The sequence below is a fragment of the Solanum dulcamara genome, chromosome 11 (genome assembly GCF_947179165.1).
Source record: "Solanum dulcamara chromosome 11, daSolDulc1.2, whole genome shotgun sequence".
NCBI lineage: Eukaryota > Viridiplantae > Streptophyta > Magnoliopsida > Solanales > Solanaceae > Solanum > Solanum dulcamara.
In genome coordinates, this window is record NC_077247.1 from 57,205,169 (window position 1) to 57,232,393 (window position 27,225).

The 27,225-nt window shown below is 34.6% G+C and overlaps 2 protein-coding genes and 2 long non-coding RNA genes across 6 annotated transcripts; all 4 read right to left on the reverse strand.

Annotated features, from left to right (window-relative positions):
* Positions 1 to 26: 26 nt before the first annotated feature.
* LOC129871987 (uncharacterized) lies at positions 27 to 4,368 on the reverse strand. 2 transcript variants are annotated; one of them, XR_008762367.1, is made up of 10 exons: positions 4,309 to 4,368; positions 3,960 to 4,053; positions 3,725 to 3,884; positions 3,334 to 3,639; positions 2,994 to 3,254; positions 2,564 to 2,785; positions 1,354 to 1,521; positions 959 to 1,240; positions 425 to 506; positions 27 to 45 (listed from the first exon to the last, which is right to left on the reverse strand). It is a non-coding gene; the product is annotated as an uncharacterized LOC129871987 (long non-coding RNA). The 2 variants fall into 2 exon arrangements; XR_008762366.1 differs by lacking the exon at positions 1,354 to 1,521 and having other exon boundaries at positions 28 to 45.
* Positions 4,369 to 14,506: 10,138 nt separating this feature from the next.
* Positions 14,507 to 14,999, reverse strand: LOC129872744 (nuclear pore complex protein NUP98A-like). Its single transcript, XM_055947659.1, has 2 exons — positions 14,832 to 14,999; positions 14,507 to 14,749 (listed from the first exon to the last, which is right to left on the reverse strand). Exons 1-2 carry the CDS (start codon positions 14,997 to 14,999, stop codon positions 14,507 to 14,509), a joined length of 411 nt encoding a protein of 136 aa, XP_055803634.1.
* A 784-nt stretch (positions 15,000 to 15,783) lies between these two features.
* On the reverse strand, positions 15,784 to 19,240 carry LOC129872745 (nuclear pore complex protein NUP98A-like). The gene is made up of 8 exons (XM_055947660.1): positions 19,107 to 19,240; positions 18,862 to 19,021; positions 18,752 to 18,774; positions 18,559 to 18,646; positions 18,467 to 18,482; positions 18,124 to 18,408; positions 17,694 to 17,915; positions 15,784 to 16,254 (listed from the first exon to the last, which is right to left on the reverse strand). Exons 1-8 carry the CDS (start codon positions 19,238 to 19,240, stop codon positions 15,926 to 15,928), a joined length of 1,257 nt encoding a protein of 418 aa, XP_055803635.1. The 3' UTR covers positions 15,784 to 15,925.
* Positions 19,241 to 23,731: 4,491 nt separating this feature from the next.
* On the reverse strand, positions 23,732 to 26,178 carry LOC129871992 (uncharacterized). Of its 2 annotated transcripts, none has more exons than XR_008762372.1 (5): positions 26,168 to 26,178; positions 25,936 to 26,085; positions 25,586 to 25,790; positions 25,192 to 25,495; positions 23,732 to 24,458 (listed from the first exon to the last, which is right to left on the reverse strand). It is a non-coding gene; the product is annotated as an uncharacterized LOC129871992 (long non-coding RNA). The 2 variants fall into 2 exon arrangements; XR_008762371.1 differs by having other exon boundaries at positions 25,586 to 25,794.
* Positions 26,179 to 27,225: the final 1,047 nt, after the last annotated feature.

Genomic DNA, 27,225 nt, shown 5'->3' on the forward strand with positions numbered 1-27,225 from the left:
CTTGGGCTTATCACCAGCTTAGTCTCTGTCATGGATCCCTATATTCTAAACAAAAAGAGGAATTATTACGCAATTAAATAACAAACTAGGTCAGTTTGGTTCATCATAATACTTGGAACTTGTAAAATAACAATTATATCCTTGGATATACTCAAATAGATAACAGATGATAATTTTTCTAGTGTCCAAAGTCTTGCAAAGAATCACCAATCCAGGAAGTTAGTTGGTTTTAATTTGAACTATTAGAGATTCCAGACTTTGAGCTTAAGGAAATGGGATCTTGATGGAGCAGACATAAAGTGGTACTATATATTAAGTGATCCACTAAAACATTACATGTAAGTATGATAATTGACTTATGCATCTATTAGAATCCAGCTTAACCAATCAACGAAAAGAACGCTCATTAAAAAAGAAAGCTTACTGTCCACATATGAATCAGCCCCCAGTGGAAATTCTGTCCTTAGTACACCAGAAGTGTTTTCTTTATCCATGAAAAAGGGTACCTACATAAACAAATATTATACTCCTGTTAAATTTCAAGTGTATTACTTGGATTAGAGGAAAATATGGGCTTTGCCCTGTATTTTTTCACTAAAAGGATACCCGTACTTGCAATCTTTGCATATGATCTATGTTTAACTTATTTGACTTTAACTTTTGGTCCATCAAACAAAGCATGCCCACGAACTACTAAACATGTCTCACATAAAATTATAATACTAAATCCAGAGTTTATAAAACCAGAGCTCTTGAGCAAAGCAAATTTGATCTAAAGATTAAACACTTAGGATATCCAAAAATATAAAGTAGGAATTAATAGTACTTAGTACTAATATTTAACAAAAGATCAACATGGATTTCAAATCAATGTAGAGCATATAGTAATGCACATTGACCGGTATATAATCTTATATCATCTGCTCCAATACATGAGAAAATGGACAGTAAAGTAAACCTTTGCTCCCTGACATGGATACTGCTGCTTGGCCGAAGGAATAGGAATCAAATCTTGGGGTGCCAAAGTGTGAGTTGCTTGAAACACCAGATGAAGTAGGTTTTAGAGATCCAAATATGGAGGAGCCTGAGACATTGGCATCCCTGGACCACATCAGAGGTTCATCGGCCACGCTGTTAACGTCATATTTCTTTCCAAATGTTTGTAAAGTGGATGAGCCCGGAGATATGTTTTGTGTTTGACCAGATGTAGCATTCGTTGCTGCATTAGAGGCTAATGTTCCTGCAGTTAGGAAATCAGATTGAATTGATTTGCTAATAACTACTTACAGACAACTACAAGGCATCAATAACTGGCACAAGAAATCCCACTGAGATATTCCAGTTATTACTGACATTTATGGAGAAGATTACAGCTCAATATGCATAGCTACTTTCACAAGGAGCAGATTTAGCTTTTCAGCCAATTCCAAAGCCGCCTCCTGCTCTAGAAAAGTAAATATGATCTCCCCTTTCATGAAATTAGCAGTATTGAGTGTAACATCTACATATCTCAATCCTCACCTGGACCACAGGCGAGAAAGAAACCTGTACTTAATCCAATTGGCAGAGAAATCATGGGAATAACATATTCAAAGAGTGTCTGTAGATCATTCCCATGCAATAACTTAAGTGGTCTTTCTTCTTAGTGTATTTGGACAGAGCCAAAGAATTCGTTTAATCAACTTAATTTGTGTATTTGGACAGAGCCAACGAATTCGTTTAATCAACTTAATTACAGGAAGATATGCACATATAGAGGCAGCAATAACATATTTGAAGAAGCGGAATCTGAATCCACATAAGATGAATAAATACCGTGACAATAGGTCATCAAATTTATAATTAAGTTACTAGGACTTCGAAAGATTGAACCGAACTTTAAAACTTTTATTGTTAGAAGTCAGGATAGTTTTTTTCAGAGGGCAGTTTAATAAGAATACTACTAGTATTCCAGAGTAATACGAGTGCACACTATCTATCTGTCCACCTGGTCATTTATGTTAGTCTATGAACTTCTTCCGTTTAATTTGTTTGTCTTACTTTCCTTTTTAGTCCATTTAAAAAAGAATGCTTCTTTCCTGTTTTGACAATTCTATAATTCCAACTTTTACATGGCATGATTAAGACCAAAAGATTAAAGGACATTTTGGTATATTCTACGTATCTTTAGTTCAAGACCACAAGATTCAAAAGTATTCCTTACATTCTTAAACTCCGCAGCAAGTCAAAACCAAACAAACAAATGGAAAGGGAGAAAGTGTAATACCAAGAACTCTTCGCGATAATAAACATGAGAAATTGTTGAAAGTAAAAAGTGTTCTCAATATATAGAAACAGATCTTCGTGTTCTCAAGTATATATCATGGATATGGAGAAGGATAAATAAAACCACATAAACTATATCAACTAACTAGAACCAACGTATGACACCCACAAAGAAGCATAAACACATTACCAAAAAAGAAAGTCTGAGAGGAACATGCCCAGATTCAGTTATCAAGAATGCACAAAAGTGGAGAAATTAAAAAGTATCTTGTTAATATATGAGAACAGTTAAGGATACCTTTATCACCTAACTGGTAGTCCTCAAACCTCAACACGTCATGGCTTTTATCTTGATAAGTCTGCATTCCACAAATGGATTGAATGTTTGCACCACCGGGTCTTATATTATCTATCTCTGGAGATGCAATGTATGATGTTGTTCTACTTCCTTTCTGATTAATACCAAATGCAGACTTTCAAAAACCAGAGCTCTTGAGCAAAGGTGTTGTACTTTCGTTTCCTGGTTTGCAAATTTGATCTAAGATTAAACACTTAGGATATCCAAAAATATAAAATAAGAACAAATAATACTAGGTAGTAATATTATATTTAACAAAACAGTAACATGGATTTCAGATCAATTTAGAGCATATAGTTATGCACATTGAACAATATATAATCTTATATCATCTGCTCCAATACATGAGAAAATGGACAATAAAGAAAACCTTTGCTCCCTGACATGTATACTGCTGGTTGGCCAAAGGAATAGGAATCAAATCTTGGGGTGTCAAAGTGTGAGTTGCTTGGAACACCAAATGCAAGAGCTCTTGGATATCCAAGAATGGAGGAGTCTGAGACATTGACATCCTTGGACAACAACAGAGGTTCATTGGCTACACTATTAACGTCATATTTCCTTCCAAATGCCGGTAAAGTGGACAAGCCCGGAGATACGTTTTCTATTTGACCAGATGTAGCATTCGTTGCTGCATTAAAGACATGTGGTCCTGCAGTTAGGAAAGCAGATTGAATTGTTTTGCTAATCACTAATTATAGACTACCCACCATAAGAAATCAGTAGCTGGTTTCAGAAATAGTAAGCAATAACACTACCACCATAAGAAATCCCACTGAGACTGAGGTATTGCAGTTATTACTTTTAACATTTTTGGAGAAGAGTACAGCTCAATGTACACAGCTACTTTCACAAGGAGATGCAATGTATGATGTTGTTCTACTTCCTCTGATTAATACCAAATGCGGACTTTACAAAATCAAAGCTCTTGAGCAAAGGTGTTGTACTTTCTTCTCCTGGTTTGCAAATTTGATCTAAAGATTAAACACTTACAATATCCAAAAATATTGAAAGATCTGCAAATTAAAAAGTGGTTTTAGGGAAACAAAGTGTAGAAAAGACAACTTCACGTCTCTTATCCATCAATTTGGATCGGTATACCTTCACTGTGTAAACATCAGGACCTGAGATGTATCCTGGGAGCTTGAATGAACCATCGCTTGCATTCGATTTATTAAGGGAACTCAGATGAATCCCAAACCCACTGGACAACAGCTGCAATGGGGAAGGAGAAGCACGTGTGCAAAGCAGGTCATCCTCACTGCATGCAAATGAATAAAATCTAAGAAACCAGACAGGAAATATCCCCAAGTTAGCTGGAGTAACTGAGACGGACCTTTAAATACCAACAATTTTGAAGGAGACACTGGGATGCACAAGGGCGATTCTTAGCAGAGGCTCTTTTCAGAGAATGCAAGACCCTCTTTGGGCTTCCAGATTATACATGCAAAGCAAAAGATCAAACAGGACAGAGTACATATTTAGAAGTAAAGTACGTAAATCGATATTATTCATTTGTTTGAATTGTGAGAAAACAAAAAGTACTTGGAATGCATTTTCTTCCTTCGAACTGGTTGGTTGTAAAATACATCACAAACAATGAATGCAAAAAGAATAATCCCAACAAATTTCCTTATTAGCAAACAGCAGTCAACTCATGTGTCAGGTAGGTTATACAGAATTACCTATTGTACCAACATCTTGTCTACAATCATCAATTTCAAAGTACAAACATTTGCCGTCCTGTAAACAATGGCAAGAACAAAGACCAAGTTAGTAGTTTTATACCTAACCTAATGGATACTATCAACTAAATCTCAAAAGAACTTCACCTTCAAAACCTTACGATATTCATTTGGCCTCCAGTGAGTTTTAGTAACAATTTCCAACAAAGAAACGTCGAACATGCGCCATTTGTATTTTGGTTTCATGAGAATACTATTTATGTCATAATATACATTTATTTGTCCTATCCCAGCACTCGTGCACTCGAATCCTTACTTTTCAGTCTTAAATTTATGTGATGAACAATCCGATCTCTAAATCTGCATCAGAATCGAATATCGACATGAATGTGGGCATGGAATTTGAACAACATAAGTGGCTAGACATAAAAGTAGATGAATGTAGTCATTTCATACTGATTGTGCACATTTAATTGCAATTTAGAAGTTACATTTATTCATGCAAGTGCAAATTTACCTTCCCCTCCACGATTGCACTAGAATCTTTGTTCTAGTGCAATTCCTGTTAAATAACCCAGAGAAGAATATGAAAATCAACTACATAAAAGGTTCCTGACAAGATAAATTGATTCTTCAAAATCAAGCATGTTTACATTCTACACAGAGTTGCAGACCCACAAACGAAAATGAAACAAGAAAAACATGAAAAGGCCTATGCATCAACTGCGTGTATATATATGTACACACATATGTATAAAGTATTGAAGGGTTTTATCATCAACTGTTAAGCAACCCACTTTAGCATACAAATTGATAGTAAAAATGGATACCCAGTTTGAGTACAAAGGAGACGAAGAGGTTTAAGAAAGATGGATACCCAATTTGAGCTTGAAGAAGATTTGTGCAAAAAAGTGCAAGAAAATCATACCTAATATGGTGACACCTTGAAAAGATGAAGACAATTGAAAGAGTGGTATGAAATAAAGAAATCCAATAGGAGTTACTTGCGAATAAATATCCAACATGTTGTACAGATGCGGGAATAAAACTCCCACAAATTAGAGAAAAAACTGAAATAAAGAACATGAAACTAATAAAGCAACAAAAGTACTAGTAGTTGACGTGGAACCAAAAAAAGGTGAAGAAACGCGAGAAATTACTACAACAAAGAAATTAGTAATAGATATGCAATTGCAAAATCAAGGAGAAAGAGTGTGAAACAAATATTATTCTCAAGTGCTACACATTTTTTGTCCAATCTTGACAATGAAGCAAGTCTCAGCATTCAATCATATGTTTCAGTTGATTTAGCTATATTATAATTTGTCATCTATGAGAAGTTTTCTTCTTGAGGGTTCTACATTTTTGAGTGGTGTTGATGTTGATGTGGGCATGTGACTATAGATGTAGAGGACGGTCATGAAGATTTTACTTCAATTTCCGAATAATGTAAGTCGAAATGCAGAACTCACTCTACCAAAAGCGGAAAACATAGCTCGAGAGCTTTGCCACAACAAGAGCGTAATAAATTCACTATCTCCAAATTATTGCAGCTATTGTGAAACCTTAAAATATGTGGCAACATTTTTTTAATTTTAGATAGAATGGTGAATAAAACTTGGAAATTAGGTTCAACCAAACAGAATCAAATAGGAGGATCTGAGAAGACAATTGCCTCCATATCATGCATGGTCTAGAGACATGATGCCTTACTGTCAAATCCCAAAATATCATATTGGACCCAAGAAAGAGGAAGAAATTTCTCTTGCTTATCCTTCAACTGGTGTACCATGACCATCTCATCGTTTTTCCCCAAAAAGTTTGATGGTCGAAAAAGGATCTAACTGCTTAAATTAATGCACCAACACAATTAACGCTTAAGTCATAGACATTTACAGATAGTTTCTTTTTTCATGTTCATTGAATTATTTTTACTCATAGTTTTAAGAGGATCAAGCTAAGTAAGTTAATGCATCAAATCAATTGACACATAAATCATCAATAGTTGCAGATAATGTGTTTGCTCATGACTAATTGATTGCATATATAACAAGAGCAAAAGATAATAGAACACAAATAAAGTGATCAATTAAAGAAGGAAAGAATGATATTTGGCATACCTTCAAAAATATATCTCGAGAAGAAATAAGGCCATCTATCAAAAATATATCTCGAAAAGAAATAAGAAATTCTTAAACCTGCAAAAAACACCACCTTCATGAGGAAATATAAATATATAGTCCACTTTCTAAAAATTAATCTTTCAGACAAACAAGTGTATAAATTATCAGGGATATTTAAATTTACGCAATTTTCTAACATACTACACTTAAATTTAGGGATTTCATTTTTATATCATTGTCTACTTATCAAATAAGAAGAATCTGGCTACATGAGGATCACTAGTATCTTCTTCGAAATATAACTTCAACGATATATCTACGCAGATCATTTCCTTTTACAAAATATCTAGTAGAGAAATCTCTCAACCCCCGTCAAGATAACCAAAAAAAATATCAATGACTCATCCAAATGAAATGTAGCATTTTGATAATCCTCTGTGATTGAGATCTCATGTCGGATTATCATTTCCCAAAAAAAACATGGATCCAACTATTTCAGAGACTTTGTTTATATGTAAAAGTATAAGAATAATGAAACTGCAATGACATTAAAAATTTAACTTAGGACTTCCAAAAAGTAAACGACACGGACAAGTAACCTATCGGATGAAAAGGTGAATTTTCAAGATGAAACTTAATCTTATGTTTTAGTTCTTTAGAGCTTCAACTTAAAATTCTACATGATACAAAATGTCAAGTAGGAGATAAGAAGCATAATAGCCACAATATGTAATTCCCGAGAAAAAACATCTAATTGGATCACGAACAAAAGATTTTCTGCGCTATTCAAGATTATCAAGTGAACAAACACATGCAATTTCTATTCATTAATTTGCCTTAGCTCAGAAAACAATAATTTATAACACTATACTCACATAAGTTGCAATAAATTCATCTTGGAATGGAAAATTACAACAGAACAAGACAAATGAAGAACTACCAAAGCTAATCATGAACCCGACCTTAATAATGCAGATGCAACTGAAGAGTTGTTGCCTGTCAAAGCATGAAGGGAAAACCATTCCAATAGACCTCATCCCTGCAAATTCCTGGAACATGAAAAAAAACACAATTTTATTTTTGAAAAAAAAAACAAAAACATGCAAAATCTCTGAGTGAAAAAAACTAAAACTAAAAAATTGAAACCCATAGCTGAATCCTTTGGGTTTAAGATGAAACAACAAGAATGACCAAACACCACAGTATAGCAGTGAATCTTTGAAACGTTTTTCTATTACTTACCATGTGCTAAGTATATCTGTTGGAATGAAGTTTTCAGGTTTAAAGTTATTGACAACATTTTTCATCAGAAAAGGCCCGTGAATCTTTTAAAAGAAAAAGATAACCCAATAGGAAAATAAAAAAATATAAGACAAGCACAAGTTTAACTGCTCATTGAATCCCCATTTTGTTGAGAACTTATTTTTAAGACATACTAATTAAAAGTAATAGCGCCAATTATAGAGCTCCAGGGAGGGAGCACTTCCACAGGTATAAGATCTAATATTTTTCAGGTAACTATATGAAGTCAAGTATCACAAACAGTGGCATATGCAAATCTCTGCACACTATTCACAACATACAGATCAAATGTAGTCAAGTTGCAACTTTGTTAAATGTCATTGGTAAATCTTCAGAATCATGATCAATGCACCTACACAAATTCATACATCATAATACATGAATATCTTTAAACCCAAAAAATGATAAAAGTTAATGGCAAAAGAAGCATAGATCACCAACATAGCAATTGTTTGAATGCATGTCATTTGAGTCAACTATGACACATAAGCAAAAGAATAATGCCAAGTTTAATTAGATTAAAGCAACAACCCTTCATTTTGGACAAAATAGATGCTAGAACAGAAAAGTTTTCACCATAATAACCAATGCAAACAGTTGCTATAAAGGAATAAACGTACCTGAGTGGTCAACAAATCTACAGCAAAATGGTGTTCAGACACATATCGATTAGGATTCTTAACAACTGCCTCTAATAGGGCCCTTTCTATCTCTCTGCCTATCATATCAGCAGCAAAGACAATTCGGCGATGGGAGCGGCCCCCTTCCCTGGCTAGATGCAGATTGCCATTCTCCCCATAAGCACCCATAACACCCAGTTCTCTAATTTTCTATGGTCCTTCAGTACACACAACCTGGAGAACGGAAATGCACTTTAAAAGAATGAAAATTTTAAAAGAGTAAAATAAAAGCACTATGTTGGAGCAATAAATCAGTCATCTTGTAAGTTTCATTTAGAACATTGGTTGAATAAGAAGCACAACTATATGGACCAAGTTTTTCTCAACTGAGAAGAAGATATCAGTTGTGATGTTCCACCAATCAAGCACAACATAATACTTCCTTTCACGTCAGTATATATTTAACGAGATAAACAAAGATAGCATAGAGCAAACTAATTGGTGACCCTTAAAAAAGTGGTGCTGAATTAGGGAGTGCTAATGAAACCTTTGTGCGGACAACAGACCCTTGTGGTCGGGCCCTTCCCCGGACCCTGCGCATAGCGGGAGCTTAAGTGCACTGGACTGCCCTTTTATAGTACTATGGTACAAACTAAATGAAATCTCACTATCAAACCGAAAGAGAACAGAGGTTTATTTCCAGTTTTATTCTTTTTCTTCCTTCTTGCATGTCACCTTCACACTCTCTTCTCCAAATGTTCCAGTACATAAGTAAACGATCTGAACCGTGAAGAATAGGGGTTTCACAGCTCTTCAACTTTCTTCAGTTTCAACCTTTAAGCAGTTACATCAGAAGTTAGGAATAGGCATAGAGCCTTTCTTGTAGTATTGCTTTCTGGCACTTCAGCTTCAAATTGAAAACAAGCCTAACAGCCCCCATTCCTCTTACGCTTTTCCAATTTTTTGGAGTTCTACATCCTGCAGCAAAAGCCGTCTAAACAGAAAGTTCCTTTGGCTTCAACCTGAAAGATAGATCGAGAACTTTCCTATTCATCCAGACAAGTAGTCTGGGGAAAAAATTGGAAAAGAAAAGGGCTTGTTTCCAAAGAGAAAAAGCTGAAAAACTGGCAACTGCTTTACGGAACTTAAGAGACAATTGAATGGAAGCAAGTTGAAGATAAAAGAACACATGCACTTGAAATGTTCACCGGGCTGTCTTTGAAATCAATGTAGTTCATAAATATAGAATTTGGAACTTACATCCCTCTCATGCATCGCCAATTATCCACCAGCATCACACCTTTTTTGCAGAAAACTCCCCCAACAAAAAATTACGTATCATAAAAACTTTTGGTTTCAAGCTAAATACATTTCAAGAATAAACTACTAAAAGGAGGAATCTGTAAACTACAACATTGAAAAGAAGAATTAAAAAAGGGGATTGGGATTAATCAAAAAAAATCATTTTATGCTCCTCAATTCTCACTAACTCTCCCGCTCCGCCTATTTTAACGTCCTTAGAGGGAAGGGATGATGGACCAAAAGGAGAAATAGAAGGAATTATAAGTATTACCCTGGTTCATCTCTTCCCTTTTTAAGTACAGTATCCCCATTGCACATGTTAAGTACAGGTACTGGAAGCCTTGAGAAGCCCCGTCGAATTAGTACACTTATACTATTATTAGTTTGTTATAAAAACACCAAGTGCATCCAGTATAATCACTCTCAAACTTATGCATAGTTAAATTAGTGTACCTTAAAAAGTAAATTGCTTGCTACTTATTGGAGAAGCTTCGTGTCAGAAACATAGAGAACTTGACCACCAATATATCTTTTTCCAAGATGAACCTTGCACCGTACCAGATAGCCAAAGCATAGCTGGAGTACATAATAGCAAAATGTGACCCAAGACCTAATCCACTTAACAGCCCTTCATTTGACCCTGAATGGTAATCTTTAATTAGGGACTCGTTATAGCTGGCCACAACTTGCTTCTCCCCTGTAAAAGATGCAGCCTGACGAGGAAACAAGATCAATCTCATCTACTGGTGGTTATTTTCTGAAAAGAAAGTGAAACAAAGATTGTTTTACTCCCAATATAAATTTCATCAGAGCATGGGCATCACAATAATTTAAACTTATGACATACCATTTTAAAGGAGCCTATTGTCTTGCTGCCTTGGCATAAGCATCTTGTCCACGGGGCACCATCCTAGATAGGATGAGGGACATCACTCCACCAAAGATGACAAGTAGAGGAATGATGGATAACATAACAACTGTGAGAAGCCAGCCTTTGGTAAATGCAATGACAAAGCCCGCAAGGCATGTTAATATCAGCGGTACAAATTTCCCTACCTGCCGCAGTTAAAGGAAATAATATCAAGTATAGAAAGAGCAATCATATCCTCACAAAGGATCTTTTATGTAGAAAGCAATTTACTATGTAGTGGTTTCACAAAGAAGGGCTTAGTAGAGTTGCTTTTTCAGCATGAGTACCTACTCCCCCATTGCGTCTTGTACAAGAACAGTGTCACCAGACATCCGCCCCACCACCTCTCCCATATTGGTTTCCTTGTCACAGAAAGCTAAATCTTGCTGCAAAATAGTATTATTCGAGAAGGCTGTCTTTCACCAAACAAGGGACCTCTGAACAACACACTCATATTAATTCAACTTCAATAATAATTCAAAATTGCCTATGCTTAGTAAAGGCGGAATGAGAACTTACAAAGAAATGCAGCTGCCCCACATCCCAAAGCTAAGTAGACAAATTCAAATGAAACCTATATGAAATTACACAGATAATTAGAAGATCTCATTTTCAGGAGGGTAACTCAATCAACAATAGATAAAATAAGGACGTAGAATATTTAAAAAATGTTCAAAGCATAACCCTGGAGACTACCCCAAGCACATCTTTGTTATTTTGATTTTGTCCTAAGGAGTCGGTCCATTCTCCAAAAAGAATTGTCATAATGGGCAGGGACAATCCATTGCCGATAGTTGCAATAGTTTCAATTATCATCAAAACTATATCAGTGGAATCAACAAAGGAGAAGAGCTTGTAACAGGTAACTGTCTCCGTTTCTTTGGTCTTGTCCGCATCCTGTTGTCCTGAATTGTTTTCAGCCAGAATTTGCCCTCCTGGTTATGAGGAGGCTTCATTGAGTCTTGTATTTCCCTTCAAACCGTTCCCTTCAGTCATAATTCATTGTACCATCATAGTACAATGAATTTAGTTGTTTCTAAAATGGTTCTTAAATTTCAAACTTTACCTAATAGATTATGATTTTTCTAGCTAAGACATTTTCTCAAACACCTGGTGAACGTCAGATATCTTTAAACAGGAAAACCACACAAGAAGGTACTTCTTGGCGATACTAAAACATGGGAAATTAGTGAAAGTAAAAAGTGTTGGCAATATATAGAAACAGATTAGGAGGAGAAATTAAGCCACATAAACAATATATCAACTAACTAGAACCATTATGCAAGACCCACAAAGAAAGCATAAACACGGGACCAAGAAAAGAAGAAGAGGAAGAAGAAGAGAGGAACATACCCAGATTCAGTAATCAAGAATATGCAACAATGCAAGAAAGTTGAGAAATTAAACAGTGTGTTTGTCGAAAAAATTCTTGTTGTCAAGAATCATGGATATGCTAGAACCAACATGCAAGATTCCAGAGAAGAGAGGAACATGCCCAGATTCAGTTATTTACAATTGTCAAGAATCATGGATATAGAGACACCACATGCAAGATTCCAGACCACCATATACTTACATTGAGAAAACCCAGAAACACAGGACAACATTAATGAATAAAAACCCAGAAACACAGGACAATATTAATGAATATTTACTTACTTGGAGCAGGAAAATATCGACATGTTTTGAGACAGAGAAAGCGAAGAAGAAGAGCGGCAATAAATGGCATTGTATTGGAATGTTGGTATATAAATAGGGCCGGACTTGTAGCTTACCGTTTAAGCTAATTGCTTTTCAGAATTATGTCTTTTAATTTATTTTTTCATTTTATTTAATACAGAAAATATATTATATTTAAAAATTATACCTTAATTATAGAATAATATTTACAAATGTACGTAGCTAAATTGAAGAATTACTAATCGAAAAATCAAAAGTAAATTAATTAAAGACTAAATAATTTAACATTAATTAGATATTACAAAACTATAAATAGATAAATGTAGGCAACATAGAAATACAGAAAAAGGACCACAATGCAGAAAATTCAAAATAAATTAAGAAATTAGATGAACATAAGAGAAATATATTTTTTTTATCAGAATTATTTAGAATGGGTTATTTTATTTTCTACTATCTTTTTGCTCAAAATATTTTTACTATATTATTCTTTGAATATATTAAATTTAATGCTTTGAAAAATGTATTAGATATTAAATATTATTTAATAGCAAGGAAAAAATAGACATAAATGGATAACTTATCTATTTATTTTTTAAACTGAACAAATATTGTTGCATAATCTTCACGCACACTTTAAATCGCATGCGTGTGGCTAATCGCTTCCCAGATTAAAAAATACGTTTTTTTTGTAGAATTAAAAAACACTAAAATTATACCTTAATTGTAGAATAACTACAAAGGTACGTAGCTAAATTGAAGAATCACTAACAAAAATATCAAAAGTGAACTAATTATAAATTAAATAATTTAATATGAATTAAATATTACAAAATTATAAATTGATAAATGTAGGCTGAGTATTTTTCCTGAATAGTCGTCCATGTTTAGGAAATTGTCTGAGAATATCACTATTGTTTCTTTTAGGACTAAAATATCAATCAATTATTCATATTTTCCTCAAAATATACTTGATGCAATTAAAACATCTTTCTTTCTCCTAATAGGATGACATGTCATATTAAATTATTTTTTTAGGATGACATTTTTTTTTTTAAAAAAAAAAGTGATATTCCTAAGCAATTTTTCAAACAAGGGTGATTGTGGATGGAAATTACTCAATGTAGGCAACATAGAAATAAATATATGTAGAAGAAAAAGGAGTTCACCAAGCCACAATGCGAAAAGTCAGAAAATTTAAAACAACGAAAAAACAAATTAAAAAATCAAATGAACATAAGAGAAATATATGTTTTTTATCAAAATTTCCGGCGTGTAAATAAATGGCAATGTATTGAAATGGTGGTATATAAAGAGAGCCGATTGCATAATCTCTATGCAAGTATTGTTTAAGCTACCATTTCCCGTTTATTGTCCTACCCAAAATTATGCAACCTCTATGCAAGTACTGTTTAAGCTACCATTTCCTGTTTATTGACCTCTCAGAAATTTTTATTTAATTTACTACCCTTTTCAAATTATGTCCTTTTCATATATAAGTAAACACAATTAATTTATTTTTTGTTCCTTCTAATATAGAAAATATATTATATTTAGATTATTTAAAAATTATACCCCAACTATAGAACAACATTTACAAATTTACGTAGCTAAATTGAAAGATCACTACCACAAATATCAAAAGTAAATTAATTAAAGATTAAATAATTTAACGTTAATTAGATAATACAAAACTATAAATCGATAAATATAGGCAACATAAATATGTAGAAGAAAAAGGAGCTTCACCAAGCCAAAATGCAGAAAGCCAGAAAATTTAAAACAACGAAAAAATAAATTAAGAAATCAGATAAACATAAGAGAAATATATGATTTTTAGCAGAATTATTTACTGACATTTTTGTACAAAATCTGGGATGTGACGATAAGCACAAAAGAAATAAATCTATGAAACGACATTTAGAAATGTATTCATTAATATGAGGATTCATTATAACTATTTACCCACAAACAAGTGCAATAAGAAAATATCAATTGGAGATATAACTTACCACAATCGAGAGCCCAAACCAGAGATAAAAGTAGAAAATTTTGCAAGAGAACCACAAATTAATGAATAAACTTTGAAAGAAATCCAGCCATAACAACTTGGATCAATGGGGACCAAAGTGCATAGAGAGAGCTCTAGTGGGGCAGACTCAAAGTGAGCAAATTGTAAAAATACATCAGTTGGAGAACATCTTCACAATTCAAACATTTGGTTATGCCACAAAATCAACCAAGAAAATTTGAACTCACAATTAGAAGTGTGACACCCTAAATTTCCACTTCCCTTCCACTGGATCATAAGAAACAAATTCTGCATCGTGCTTTATTGTTTTCTTAAGTAGCATATCTCTGTACTTATTGACCATTGGTCCATCTCTGTACTCTTTTCCAGTCGATTTGTTGATGCATCTGACATTGATAAGAGTTATCTCAGCTGGCTTGTTGAGGGCTAGTCCAACTGGAGGTTTCTTGCTCTCATCCATATAGACTATCACCTCACGACAGTTGAAATTGACAACAGAATTAAGATCAAGCTTCCGGACATCTGTTTCTCCCAAGAACTTGATGCTTCCATACCCATGTCTTCCTACCACAAAAGTCCTTCACGTGGCAACAAAAACCAGCTTCTTCCTTCTCCTTTGATATCAACTCCTCCATAGGAGGAACTGTGTAGTAATTAACACGATGGAACTTCGGCATTATGCCATCAACATCCTTATCATCGTCCCAATTAACAGGATGCATCTCTTCAGGCTCTAACTTGGGCTTATCACCAGCTTAGTCTCTGCCATGCATCCCTATATTCTAAACAAAAAGAGGAATTATTACGCAATTAAATAACAAACTAGGTCAGTTTGGTTCATCATAATACTTGGAACTTGTAAAATAACAATTATATCCTTGGATATACTCAAATAGATAACAGATGATAATTTTTCTAGTGTCCAAAGTCTTGCAAAGAATCACCAATCCAGGAAGTTAGTTGGTTTTAATTTGAACTATTAGAGATTCCAGACTTTGAGCTTAAGGAAATGGGATCTTGATGGAGCAGACATAAAGTGGTACTATATATTAAGTGATCCACTAAAACATTACATGTAAGTATGATAATTGACTTATGCATCTATTAGAATCCAGCTTAACCAATCAACGAAAAGAACGTTCATTAAAAAAGAAAGCTTACTGTCCACATATGAATCAGCCCCCAGTGGAAATTCTGTCCTTAGTACACCAGAAGTGTTTTCTTTATCCATGAAAAAGGGTACCTACGTAATCAAATATTATACTCCTGTTAAATTTCAAGTGTTTTACTTGGATTAGAGGAAAATATGGGCTTTGTCCTGTATTTTTTCACTAAAAGGAAACCCGTACTTGCAATCTTTGCATATGATTTATGTTTATCTTATTTGACTTAAACTTTTGGTCCATCAAACAAAGCATGCCCACGAACTACTAAACATGTCTCACATAAAATTATAATACTAAATCCAGAGTTTACAAAACCAGAGCTCTTGAGCAAAGCAAATTTGATCTAAAGATTAAACACTTAGGATATCCAAAAATATAAAGTAGGAATTAATAGTACTTAGTACTAATATTTGACAAAAGATCAACATGGATTTCAAATCAATGTAGAGCATATAGTAATGCACATTGACCGGTATATAATCTTATATCATCTGCTCCAATACATGAGAAAATGGACAGTAAAGTAAACCTTTGCTCCCTGACATGGATACTGCTGCTTGGCCGAAGGAATAGGAATCAAATCTTGGGGTGCCAAAGTGTGAGTTGCTTGAAACACCAAATGAAGTAGGTTTTAGAGATCCAAATATGGAGGAGCCTGAGACATTGGCATCCCTGGACCACATCAGAGGTTCATTGGCCACGCTGTTAACGTCATATTTCTTTCCAAATGTTTGTAAAGTGGATGAGCCCGGAGATATGTTTTGTGTTTGACCAGATGTAGCATTCGTTGCTGCATTAGAGGCTAATGTTCCTGCAGTTAGGAAATCAGATTGAATTGATTTGCTAATCACTAATTACAGACAACTACAAGGCATCAATAGCTGGCACAAGAAATCCCACTGAGATATTCCAGTTATTACTGACATTTATGGAGAAGATTACAGCTCAATATGCATAGCTACTTTCACAAGGAGCAGATTTAGCTTTTCAGCCAATTCCAAAGCCGCCTCCTGCTCTAGAAAAGTAAATATGATCTCCCCTTTCATGAAATTGGCAGTATTGAGTGTAACATCTACATATCTCAATCCTCACCTGGACCACAGGCGAGAAAGAAACCTGTACTTAATCCAATTGGCAGAGAAATCATGGGAATAACATATTCAAAGAGTGTCTGTAGATCATTCCCATGCAATAACTCAAGTGCTCTTTCTTCTTAGTGTATTTGGACAGAGCCAAAGAATTCGTTTAATCAACTTAATTTGTGTATTTGGACAGAGCCAACGAATTCGTTTAATCAACTTAATTACAGGAAGATATGCACATATAAAGGCAGCAATAACATATTTGAAGAAGCAGAATCTGAATCCACATAAGATGAATAAATACCGTGACAATAGGTCATCAAATTTATAATTAAGTTACTAGGACTTCGAAAGATTGAACCGAACTTTAAAACTTTTATTGTTAGAAGTCAGGATAGTTTTTTTCAGAGGGCAGTTTAATAAGAATACTACTAGTATTCCAGAGTAATACGAGTGCACACTATCTATCTGTCCACCTGGTCATTTATGTTAGTCTATGAACTTCTTCCGTTTAATTTGTTTGTCTTACTTTCCTTTTTAGTCCATTTAAAAAAGAATGCTTCTTTCCTGTTTTGACAATTCTATAATTCCAACTTTCACATGGCATGATTAAGACCAAAAGATTAAAGGACATTTTGGTATATTCTTCGTATCTTTAGTTCAAGACCACAAGATTCAAAAGTATTCCTTATATTCTTAAACTCCGCAGCAACTCAAAACCAGACAAACAAATTGAAAGGGAGAAAGTGTAATACCAAGAACTCTTCGCGATAATAAACATGAGAAATTGCTGAAAGTAAAAAGTGTTCTCAATATAAAGAAACAAATCTTCGTGTTCTTAAGTATATATCATGGATATGGAGAAGGAGAAATAAAACCACATAAACTATATCAACTAACTAGAACCAACGTATGACACCCACAAAGAAGCATAAACAACAACAACAAACCTAGTATAGTCCTACCATGTGGGGTCTGGGGAGGATAGAGTATACGCAGACCTAACCCCCATCTTAAAAGGTAGGGCGGCTGTTTCCGAAAGAAGCATAAACACATTACCAAAAAAGAAGAGTATGAGAGGAACATGCCCAGATTCAGTTATCAAGAATGCACAAAAATGGAGAAATTAAAAAGTATGTTGTTAATATATGAGAACAGTTAAGGATACCTTTATCACCTAACTGGTAGTCCTCAAACCTCAACACGTCATGGCTTTTATCTTGATAAGTCTGCATTCCACAAATGGATTGAATGTTTGCACCACCGGGTCTTATACTATCTATCTCTGGAGATGCAATGTATGATGTTGTTCTACTTCCTTTCTGATTAATACCAAATGCAGACTTTCCAAAACCAGAGCTCTTGAGCAAAGGTGTTGTACTTTCGTTTCCTGGTTTGCAAATTTGATCTAAGATTAAACACTTAGGATATCCAAAAATATAAAATAAGAACAAATAATACTTGGTAGTAATATTATATTTAACAAAACAGTAACATGGATTTCAGATCAATTTAGAGCATATAGTTATGCACATTGAACAATAAATAATATTATATCATCTGCTCCAATACATGAGAAAATGGACAATAAAGAAAACCTTTGCTCCCTGACATGTATACTGCTGGTTGGCCAAAGGAATAGGAATCAAATCTTGGGGTGCCAACGTGTGAGGAGTTGCTTGGAACACCAAATGCAAGAGCTCTTGGATATCCAAGAATGGAGGAGTCTGAGACATTGACATCCTTGGACAACAACAGAGGTTCATTGGCTACACGATTAACGTCATATTTCCTTCCAAATGCCGGTAAAGTGGACAAGCCCGGAGATACGTTTTCTGTTTGACCAGATGTAGCATTCGTTGCTGCATTACAGACATGTGGTCCTGCAGTTAGGAAAGCAGATTGAATTGTTTTGCTAATCACTAATTATAGACTACCCACCATAAGAAATCAATAGCTGGTTTCAGAAATAGTAAGCAATAACACTAGCACCATAAGAAATCCCACTGAGACTGAGGTATTGCAGTTATTACTTTTAACATTTTTGGAGAAGAGTACAGCTCAATGCGCACAGCTACTTTCACAAGGAGATGCAATGTATGATGTTGTTCTACTTCCTCTCTGATTAATACCAAATGCGGACTTTACAAAACCAAAGCTCTTGAGCAAAGGTGTTGTACTTTCTTCTCTTGGTTTGCAAATTTGATCTAAAGATTAAACACTTACAATATCCAAAAATATTGAAAGATCTGCAAATTAAACAGTGGTTTTAGGGAAACAAAGTGTAGAAAAGACAACTTATCACGTCTCTTATCCATCAATTTGGATCGGTATACCTTCACTGTGTAAACATCAGGACCTGAGATGTATCTTGGGAGCTTGAATGAACCATCACTTGCATTCGATTTATTAAGGGAACTCGGATGAATCCCAAACCCACTGGACAACAGCTGCAATGGGGAAGGAGAAGCACGTGTGCAAAGCAGGTCATCCTCACTGCATGCAAATGAATAAAATCTAAGAAACCAAACAGGAAATATCCCTAAGTTAGCTGGTGTAACTGAGACGGACCTTTAAATACCAACAATTTTGAAGAAGACACTGGGATGCACAAGGGCGATTCTTAGCAAAGGCACTTTTCAGAGAATGCAAGACCCTCTTTGGGCTTCCAAGATTATATATGCAAAGCAAAAGATCAAACAGGACAGAGTACATATTTAGAAGTAAAGTACGTAAATCAATATTATTCATTTGTTTGAATTGTGAGAAAACAAAAAGTACTTGGAATGCATTTTCTTCCTTCGAACTGGTTGGTTGTAAAATACATCACAAACAATGAATGCAAAAAGAATAATCCCAACAAATTTCCTTATTAGCAAACAGCAGTCAACTCATGTGTCAGGTAGGTTATACAGAATTACCTATTGTACCAACATCTTGTCTACAATCATCAATTTCAAAGTACAAACATTTGCCGTCCTGTAAACAATGGCAAGAACAAAGACCAAGTTAGTAGTTTTATACCTAACCTAATGGATACTATCAACTAAATCTCAAAAGAACTTCACCTTCAAAACCTTACGATATTCATTTGGCCTCCAGTGAGTTTTAGTAACAATTTCCAACAAAGAAACGTCGAACATGCGCCATTTGTATTTTGGTTTCATGAGAATACTATTTATGTCATAATATACATTTATTTGTCCTATCCCAGCACTCGTGCACTCGAATCCTTACTTTTCAGTCTTAAATTTATGTGATGAACAATCCGATCTCTAAATCTGCATCAGAATCGAATATCGACATGAATGTGGGCATGGAATTTGAACAACATAAGTGGCTAGACATAAAAGTAGATGAATGTAGTCATTTCATACTGATTGTGCACATTTAATTGCAATTTAGAAGTTACATTTATTCATGCAAGTGCAAATTTACCTTCCCCTCCACGATTGCACTAGAATCTTTGTTCTAGTGCAATTCCTGTTAAATAACCCAGAGAAGAATATGAAAATCAACTACATAAAAGGTTCCTGACAAGATAAATTGATTCTTCAAAATCAAGCATGTTTACATTCTACACAGAGTTGCAGACCCACAAACGAAAATGAAACAAGAAAAACATGAAAAGGCCTATGCATCAACTGCGTGTATATATATGTACACACATATGTATAAAGTATTGAAGGGTTTTATCATCAACTGTTAAGCAACCCACTTTAGCATACAAATTGATAGTAAAAATGGATACCCAGTTTGAGTACAAAGGAGACGAAGAGGTTTAAGAAAGATGGATACCCAATTTGAGCTTGAAGAAGATTTGTGCAAAAAAGTGCAAGAAAATCATACCTAATATGGTGACACCTTGAAAAGATGAAGACAATTGAAAGAGTGGTATGAAATAAAGAAATCCAATAGGAGTTACTTGCGAATAAATATCCAACATGTTGTACAGATGCGGGAATAAAACTCCCACAAATTAGAGAAAAAACTGAAATAAAGAACATGAAACTAATAAAGCAACAAAAGTACTAGTAGTTGACGTGGAACCAAAAAAAGTTGAAGAAACGCGAGAAATTACTACAACAAAGAAATTAGTAATAGATATGCAATTGCAAAATCAAGGAGAAAGAGTGCGAAACAAATATTATTCTCAAGTGCTACACATTTTTTGTCCAATCTTGACAATGAAGCAAGTCTCAGCATTCAATCATATGTTTCAGTTGATTTAGCTATATTATAATTTGTCATCTATGAGAAGTTTTCTTCTTGAGGGTTCTACATTTTTGAGTGGTGTTGATGTTGATGTGGGCATGTGACTATAGATGTAGAGGACGGTCATGAAGATTTTACTTCAATTTCCGAATAATGTAAGTCGAAATGCAGAACTCACTCTACCAAAAGCGGAAAACATAGCTCGAGAGCTTTGCCACAACAAGAGCGTAATAAATTCACTATCTCCAAATTATTGCAGCTATTGTGAAACCTTAAAATATGTGGCAACATTTTTTTAATTTTAGATAGAATGGTGAATAAAACTTGGACATTAGGTTCAACCAAACAGAATCAAATAGGAGGATCTGAGAAGACAATTGCCTCCATATCATGCATGGTCTAGAGACATGATGCCTTACTGTCAAATCCCAAAATATCATATTGGACCCAAGAAAGAGGAAGAAATTTCTCTTGCTTATCCTTCAACTGGTGTACCATGACCATCTCATCGTTTTTCCCCAAAAAGTTTGATGGTCGAAAAAGGATCTAACTGCTTAAATTAATGCACCAACACAATTAACGCTTAAGTCATAGACATTTACAGATAGTTTCTTTTTTCATGTTCATTGAATTATTTTTACTCATAGTTTTAAGAGGATCAAGCTAAGTAAGTTAATGCATCAAATCAATTGACACATAAATCATCAATAGTTGCAGATAATGTGTTTGCTCATGACTAATTGATTGCATATATAACAAGAGCAAAAGATAATAGAACACAAATAAAGTGATCAATTAAAGAAGGAAAGAATGATATTTGGCATACCTTCAAAAATATATCTCGAGAAGAAATAAGGCCATCTATCAAAAATATATCTCGAAAAGAAATAAGAAATTCTTAAACCTGCAAAAAACACCACCTTCATGAGGAAATATAAATATATAGTCCACTTTCTAAAAATTAATCTTTCAGACAAACAAGTGTATAAATTATCAGGGATATTTAAATTTACGCAATTTTCTAACATACTACACTTAAATTTAGGGATTTCATTTTTATATCATTGTCTACTTATCAAATAAGAAGAATCTGGCTACATGAGGATCACTAGTATCTTCTTCGAAATATAACTTCAACGATATATCTACGCAGATCATTTCCTTTTACAAAATTTCTAGTAGAGAAATCTCTCAACCCCCGTCAACATAACCAAAAAAAATATCAATGACTCATCCAAATGAAATGTAGCATTTTGATAATCCTCTGTGATTGAGATCTCATGTCGGATTATCATTTCCCAAAAAAAAACATGGATCCAACTATTTCAGAGACTTTGTTTATATGTAAAATATAAGAATAATGAAACTGCAATGACATTAAAAGTTTAACTTAGGACTTCCAAAAAGTAAACGACACGGACAAGTAACCTATCGGATGAAACGGTGAATTTTCAAGGTGAAACTCAATCTTATGTTTTAGTTCTTTAGAGCTTCAACTTAAAATTCTACATGATACAAAACGTCAAGTAGGAGATAAGAAGCATAATAGCCACAATATGTAATTCCCGAGAAAAAACATCTAATTGGATCACGAACAAAAGATTTTCTGCGCTATTCAAGATTATCAAGTGAACAAACACATGCAATTTCTATTCATTCATTTGCCTTAGCTCAGAAAACAATAATTTATAACACTATACTCACATAAGTTGCAATAAATTCATCTTGGAATGGAAAATTACAACAGAACAAGACAAATGAAGAACTACCAAAGCTAATCATGAACCCGACCTTGATAATGCAGATGCAACTGAAGAGTTGTTGCCTGTAAAAGCATGAAGGGAAAACCATTCCAATAGACCTCATCCCTGCAAATTCCTGGAACATGAAAAAAAACACAATTTTATTTTTGAAAAAAAAAACAAAAACATGCAAAATCTCTGAGTGAAAAAAACTAAAACTAAAAAATTGAAACCCATAGCTGAATCCTTTGGGTTTAAGATGAAACAACAAGAATGACCAAACACCACAGTATAGCAGTGAATCTTTGAAAAGTTTTTCTGTTACTTACCATGTGCTATGTATATCTGTTGGAATGAATTTTTCAGGTTTAAAGTTATTGACAACATTTTTCATCAGAAAAGGCCCGTTAATCTTTTAAAAGAAAAAGATAAACCAATAGGAAAATAAAAAAATGTAAGACAAGCACAAGTTTAACTACTCATTGAATCCCCATTTTGTTGAGAACTTATTTTTAAGACATACTAATTAAAAGTAATAGCGCCAATTATAGAGCTCCAGGGAGGGAGCACTTCCACAGGTATAAGATCTAATATTTTTCAGGTAACTATATGAAGTCAAGTATCACAAACAGTGGCATATGCAAATCTCTGCACACTATTCACAACATACAGATCAAATGTAGTCAAGTTGCAACTTTATTAAATGTCATTGGTAAATCTTCATAATCATGATCAATGCACCTACACAAATTCATACATCATAATACATGAATATCTTTAAACCCAAAAAATGATAAAAGTTAATGGCAAAAGAAGCATAGATCACCAACATAGCAATTGTTTGAATGCATGTCATTTGAGTCAACTATGACACATAAGCAAAAGAATAATGCCAAGTTTAATTAGATTAAAGCAACAACCCTTCATTTTGGACCAAATTGATGCTAGAACAGAAAAGTTTTCACCATAATAACCAATGCAAACAGTTGCTATAAAGGAATAAACTTACCTGAGTGGTCAACAAATCTACAGCAAAATGATGTTCAAATACATATCGATTAGGATTCTTAACAACTGCCTCTAATAGGGCCCTTTCTTTCTCTCTGCCTATCATATCAGCAGCAAAGACAATTTGGCGATGGGAGCGGCCCCATTCCCTGGCTAGATGCATATTGCCATCCTCCCCATAAGCACCCATAGCACCCAGTTCTCTAATTTTCTATGGTCCTTCAGTACACACAACCTGGAGAACGGAAATGCACTTTAAAAGAATGAAAATTTTAAAAGAGTAAAATAAAAGCACTATGTTGGAGCAATAAATCAGTCATCTTGTAAGTTTCATTTAGAACATTGGTTGCATAAGAAGCACAACTATATGGACCAAGTTTTTCTCAACTGAGAAGAAGATATCAGTTGTGATGTTCCACCAATCAAGCACAACATAATACTTCCTTTCACGTCAGTATATATTTAACGAGATAAACAAAGATAGCATAGAGCAAACTAATTGGTGACCCTTAAAAAAGTGGTGCTGATTTAGGGAGTGCTAATGAAACCTTTGTGTGTTCTCATTTTTTTTAAAAAAAACATAGTACTATGGTACAAACTAAATGAAATCTCACTATCAAACCGAAAGAGAACAGAGGTTTATTTCCAGTTTTATTCTTTTTCTTCCTTCTTGCATGTCACCTTCACACTCTCTTCTCCAAATGTTCCAGTACATAAGTAAACGATCTGAACCGTGAAGAATAGGGGTTTCACAGCTCTTCAACTTTCTTCAGTTTCAACTTTTAAGCAGTTACATCAGAAGTTAGGAATAGGCATAGAGCCTTTCTTGTAGTATTGCTTTCTGGCACTTCAGCTTCAAATTGAAAACAAGCCTAACAGCCCCCATTCCTCCTACGCTTTTCCACTTTTTGGGAGTTCTACATCCTGCAGCAAAAGCCGTCTAAACAGAAAGTTCCTTTGGCTTCAACCTGAAAGATAGATCGAGAACTTTCCTATTCATCCAAACAAGTAGTCTGGGGAAAAAATTGGAAAAGAAAAGGGCTTGTTTCCAAAGAGAAAAAGCTGAAAAACTGGCAACTGCTTTACGGAACTTAAGAGACAATTGAATGGAAGCAAGTTGAAGATAAAAGAACACATGCACTTGAAATGTTCACCGGGCTGTCTTTGAAATCAATGTAGTTCATAAATATAGAATTTGGAACTTACATCCCTCTCATGCATCGCCAATTATCCACCAGCATCACACCTTTTTTGCAGAAAACTCCCCCAACAAAAAATTACGTATCATAAAAACTTTTGGTTTCAAGCTAAATACATTTCAAGAATAAACTACTAAAAGGAGGAATCTGTAAACTACAACATTGAAAAGAAGAATTAAAAAAGGGGATTGGGATTAATCAAAAAAAATCATTTTATGCTCCTCAATTCTCACTAACTCTCCCGCTCCGCCTATTTTAACGTCCTTAGAGGGAAGGGATGATGGACCAAAAGGAGAAATAGAAGGAATTATAAGTATTACCCTGGTTCATCTCTTCCCTTTTTAAGTACAGTATCCCCATTGCACATGTTAAGTACAGGTACTGGAAGCCTTGAGAAGCCCCGTCGAATTAGTACACTTATACTATTATTAGTTTGTTATAAAAACACCAAGTGCATCCAGTATAATCACTCTCAAACTTATGCATAGTTAAATTAGTGTACCTTAAAAAGTAAATTGCTTGCTACTTATTGGAGAAGCTTCGTGTCAGAAACATAGAGAACTTGACCACCAATATATCTTTTTCCAAGATGAACCTTGCACCGTACCAGATAGCCAAAGCATAGCTGGAGTACATAATAGCAAAATGTGACCCAAGACCTAATCCACTTAACAGCCCTTCATTTGACCCTGAATGGTAATCTTTAATTAGGGACTCGTTATAGCTGGCCACAACTTGCTTCTCCCCTGTAAAAGATGCAGCCTGACGAGGAAACAAGATCAATCTCATCTACTGGTGGTTATTTTCTGAAAAGAAAGTGAAACAAAGATTGTTTTACTCCCAATATAAATTTCATCAGAGCATGGGCATCACAATAATTTAAACTTATGACATACCATTTTAAAGGAGCCTATTGTCTTGCTGCCTTGGCATAAGCATCTTGTCCACGGGGCACCATCCTAGATAGGATGAGGGACATCACTCCACCAAAGATGACAAGTAGAGGAATGATGGATAACATAACAACTGTGAGAAGCCAGCCTTTGGTAAATGCAATGACAAAGCCCGCAAGGCATGTTAATATCAGCGGTACAAATTTCCCTACCTGCCGCAGTTAAAGGAAATAATATCAAGTATAGAAAGAGCAATCATATCCTCACAAAGGATCTTTTATGTAGAAAGCAATTTACTATGTAGTGGTTTCACAAAGAAGGGCTTAGTAGAGTTGCTTTTTCAGCATGAGTACCTACTCCCCCATTGCGTCTTGTACAAGAACAGTGTCACCAGACATCCGCCCCACCACCTCTCCCATATTGGTTTCCTTGTCACAGAAAGCTAAATCTTGCTGCAAAATAGTATTATTCGAGAAGGCTGTCTTTCACCAAACAAGGGACCTCTGAACAACACACTCATATTAATTCAACTTCAATAATAATTCAAAATTGCCTATGCTTAGTAAAGGCGGAATGAGAACTTACAAAGAAATGCAACTGCCCCACATCCCAAAGCTAAGTAGACAAATTCAAATGAAACCTATATGAAATTACACAGATAATTAGAAGATCTCATTTTCAGGAGGGTAACTCAATCAACAATAGATAAAATAAGGACGTAGAATATTTAAAAAATGTTCAAAGCATAACCCTGGAGACTACCCCAAGCACATCTTTGTTATTTTGATTTTGTCCTAAGGAGTCGGTCCATTCTCCAAAAAGAATTGTCATAATGGGCAGGGACAATCCATTGCCGATAGTTGCAATAGTTTCAATTATCATCAAAACTATATCAGTGGAATCAACAAAGGAGAAGAGCTTGTAACAGGTAACTGTCTCCGTTTCTTTGGTCTTGTCCGCATCCTGTTGTCCTGAATTGTTTTCAGCCAGAATTTGCCCTCCTGGTTATGAGGAGGCTTCATTGAGTCTTGTATTTCCCTTCAAACCGTTCCCTTCAGTCATAATTCATTGTACCATCATAGTACAATGAATTTAGTTGTTTCTAAAATGGTTCTTAAATTTCAAACTTTACCTAATAGATTATGATTTTTCTAGCTAAGACATTTTCTCAAACACCTGGTGAACGTCAGATATCTTTAAACAGGAAAACCACACAAGAAGGTACTTCTTGGCGATACTAAAACATGGGAAATTAGTGAAAGTAAAAAGTGTTGGCAATATATAGAAACAGATTAGGAGGAGAAATTAAGCCACATAAACAATATATCAACTAACTAGAACCATTATGCAAGACCCACAAAGAAAGCATAAACACGGGACCAAGAAAAGAAGAAGAGGAAGAAGAAGAGAGGAACATACCCAGATTCAGTAATCAAGAATATGCAACAATGCAAGAAAGTTGAGAAATTAAACAGTGTGTTTGTCGAAAAAATTCTTGTTGTCAAGAATCATGGATATGCTAGAACCAACATGCAAGATTCCAGAGAAGAGAGGAACATGCCCAGATTCAGTTATTTACAATTGTCAAGAATCATGGATATAGAGACACCACATGCAAGATTCCAGACCACCATATACTTACA

What these genes read in the sequence shown, in the direction of transcription:
- LOC129872744 (XM_055947659.1), bottom strand. Translation starts at nt 14,999, where the DNA reads ATGCATCCTGTTAATTGGGACGATGATAAGGATGTTGATGGCATAATG. An exon ending in TTTGTGGTAGGAAGACATGG is followed by an intron (nt 14,750 to 14,831) that starts GTATGGAAGCAT and finishes AACTGTCGTGAG; the next exon opens with GTGATAGTCTATATGGATGA.
- LOC129872745 (XM_055947660.1), bottom strand. Translation starts at nt 19,240, where the DNA reads ATGTACTCTGTCCTGTTTGATCTTTTGCTTTGCATATATAATCTTGGA. An exon ending in TGTCTTCTTCAAAATTGTTG is followed by an intron (nt 19,022 to 19,106) that starts GTATTTAAAGGT and finishes ATTTGCATGCAG; the next exon opens with TGAGGATGACCTGCTTTGCA. An exon ending in CTGATGTTTACACAGTGAAG is followed by an intron (nt 18,775 to 18,861) that starts GTATACCGATCC and finishes TTTAATTTGCAG; the next exon opens with ATCTTTCAATATTTTTGGAT.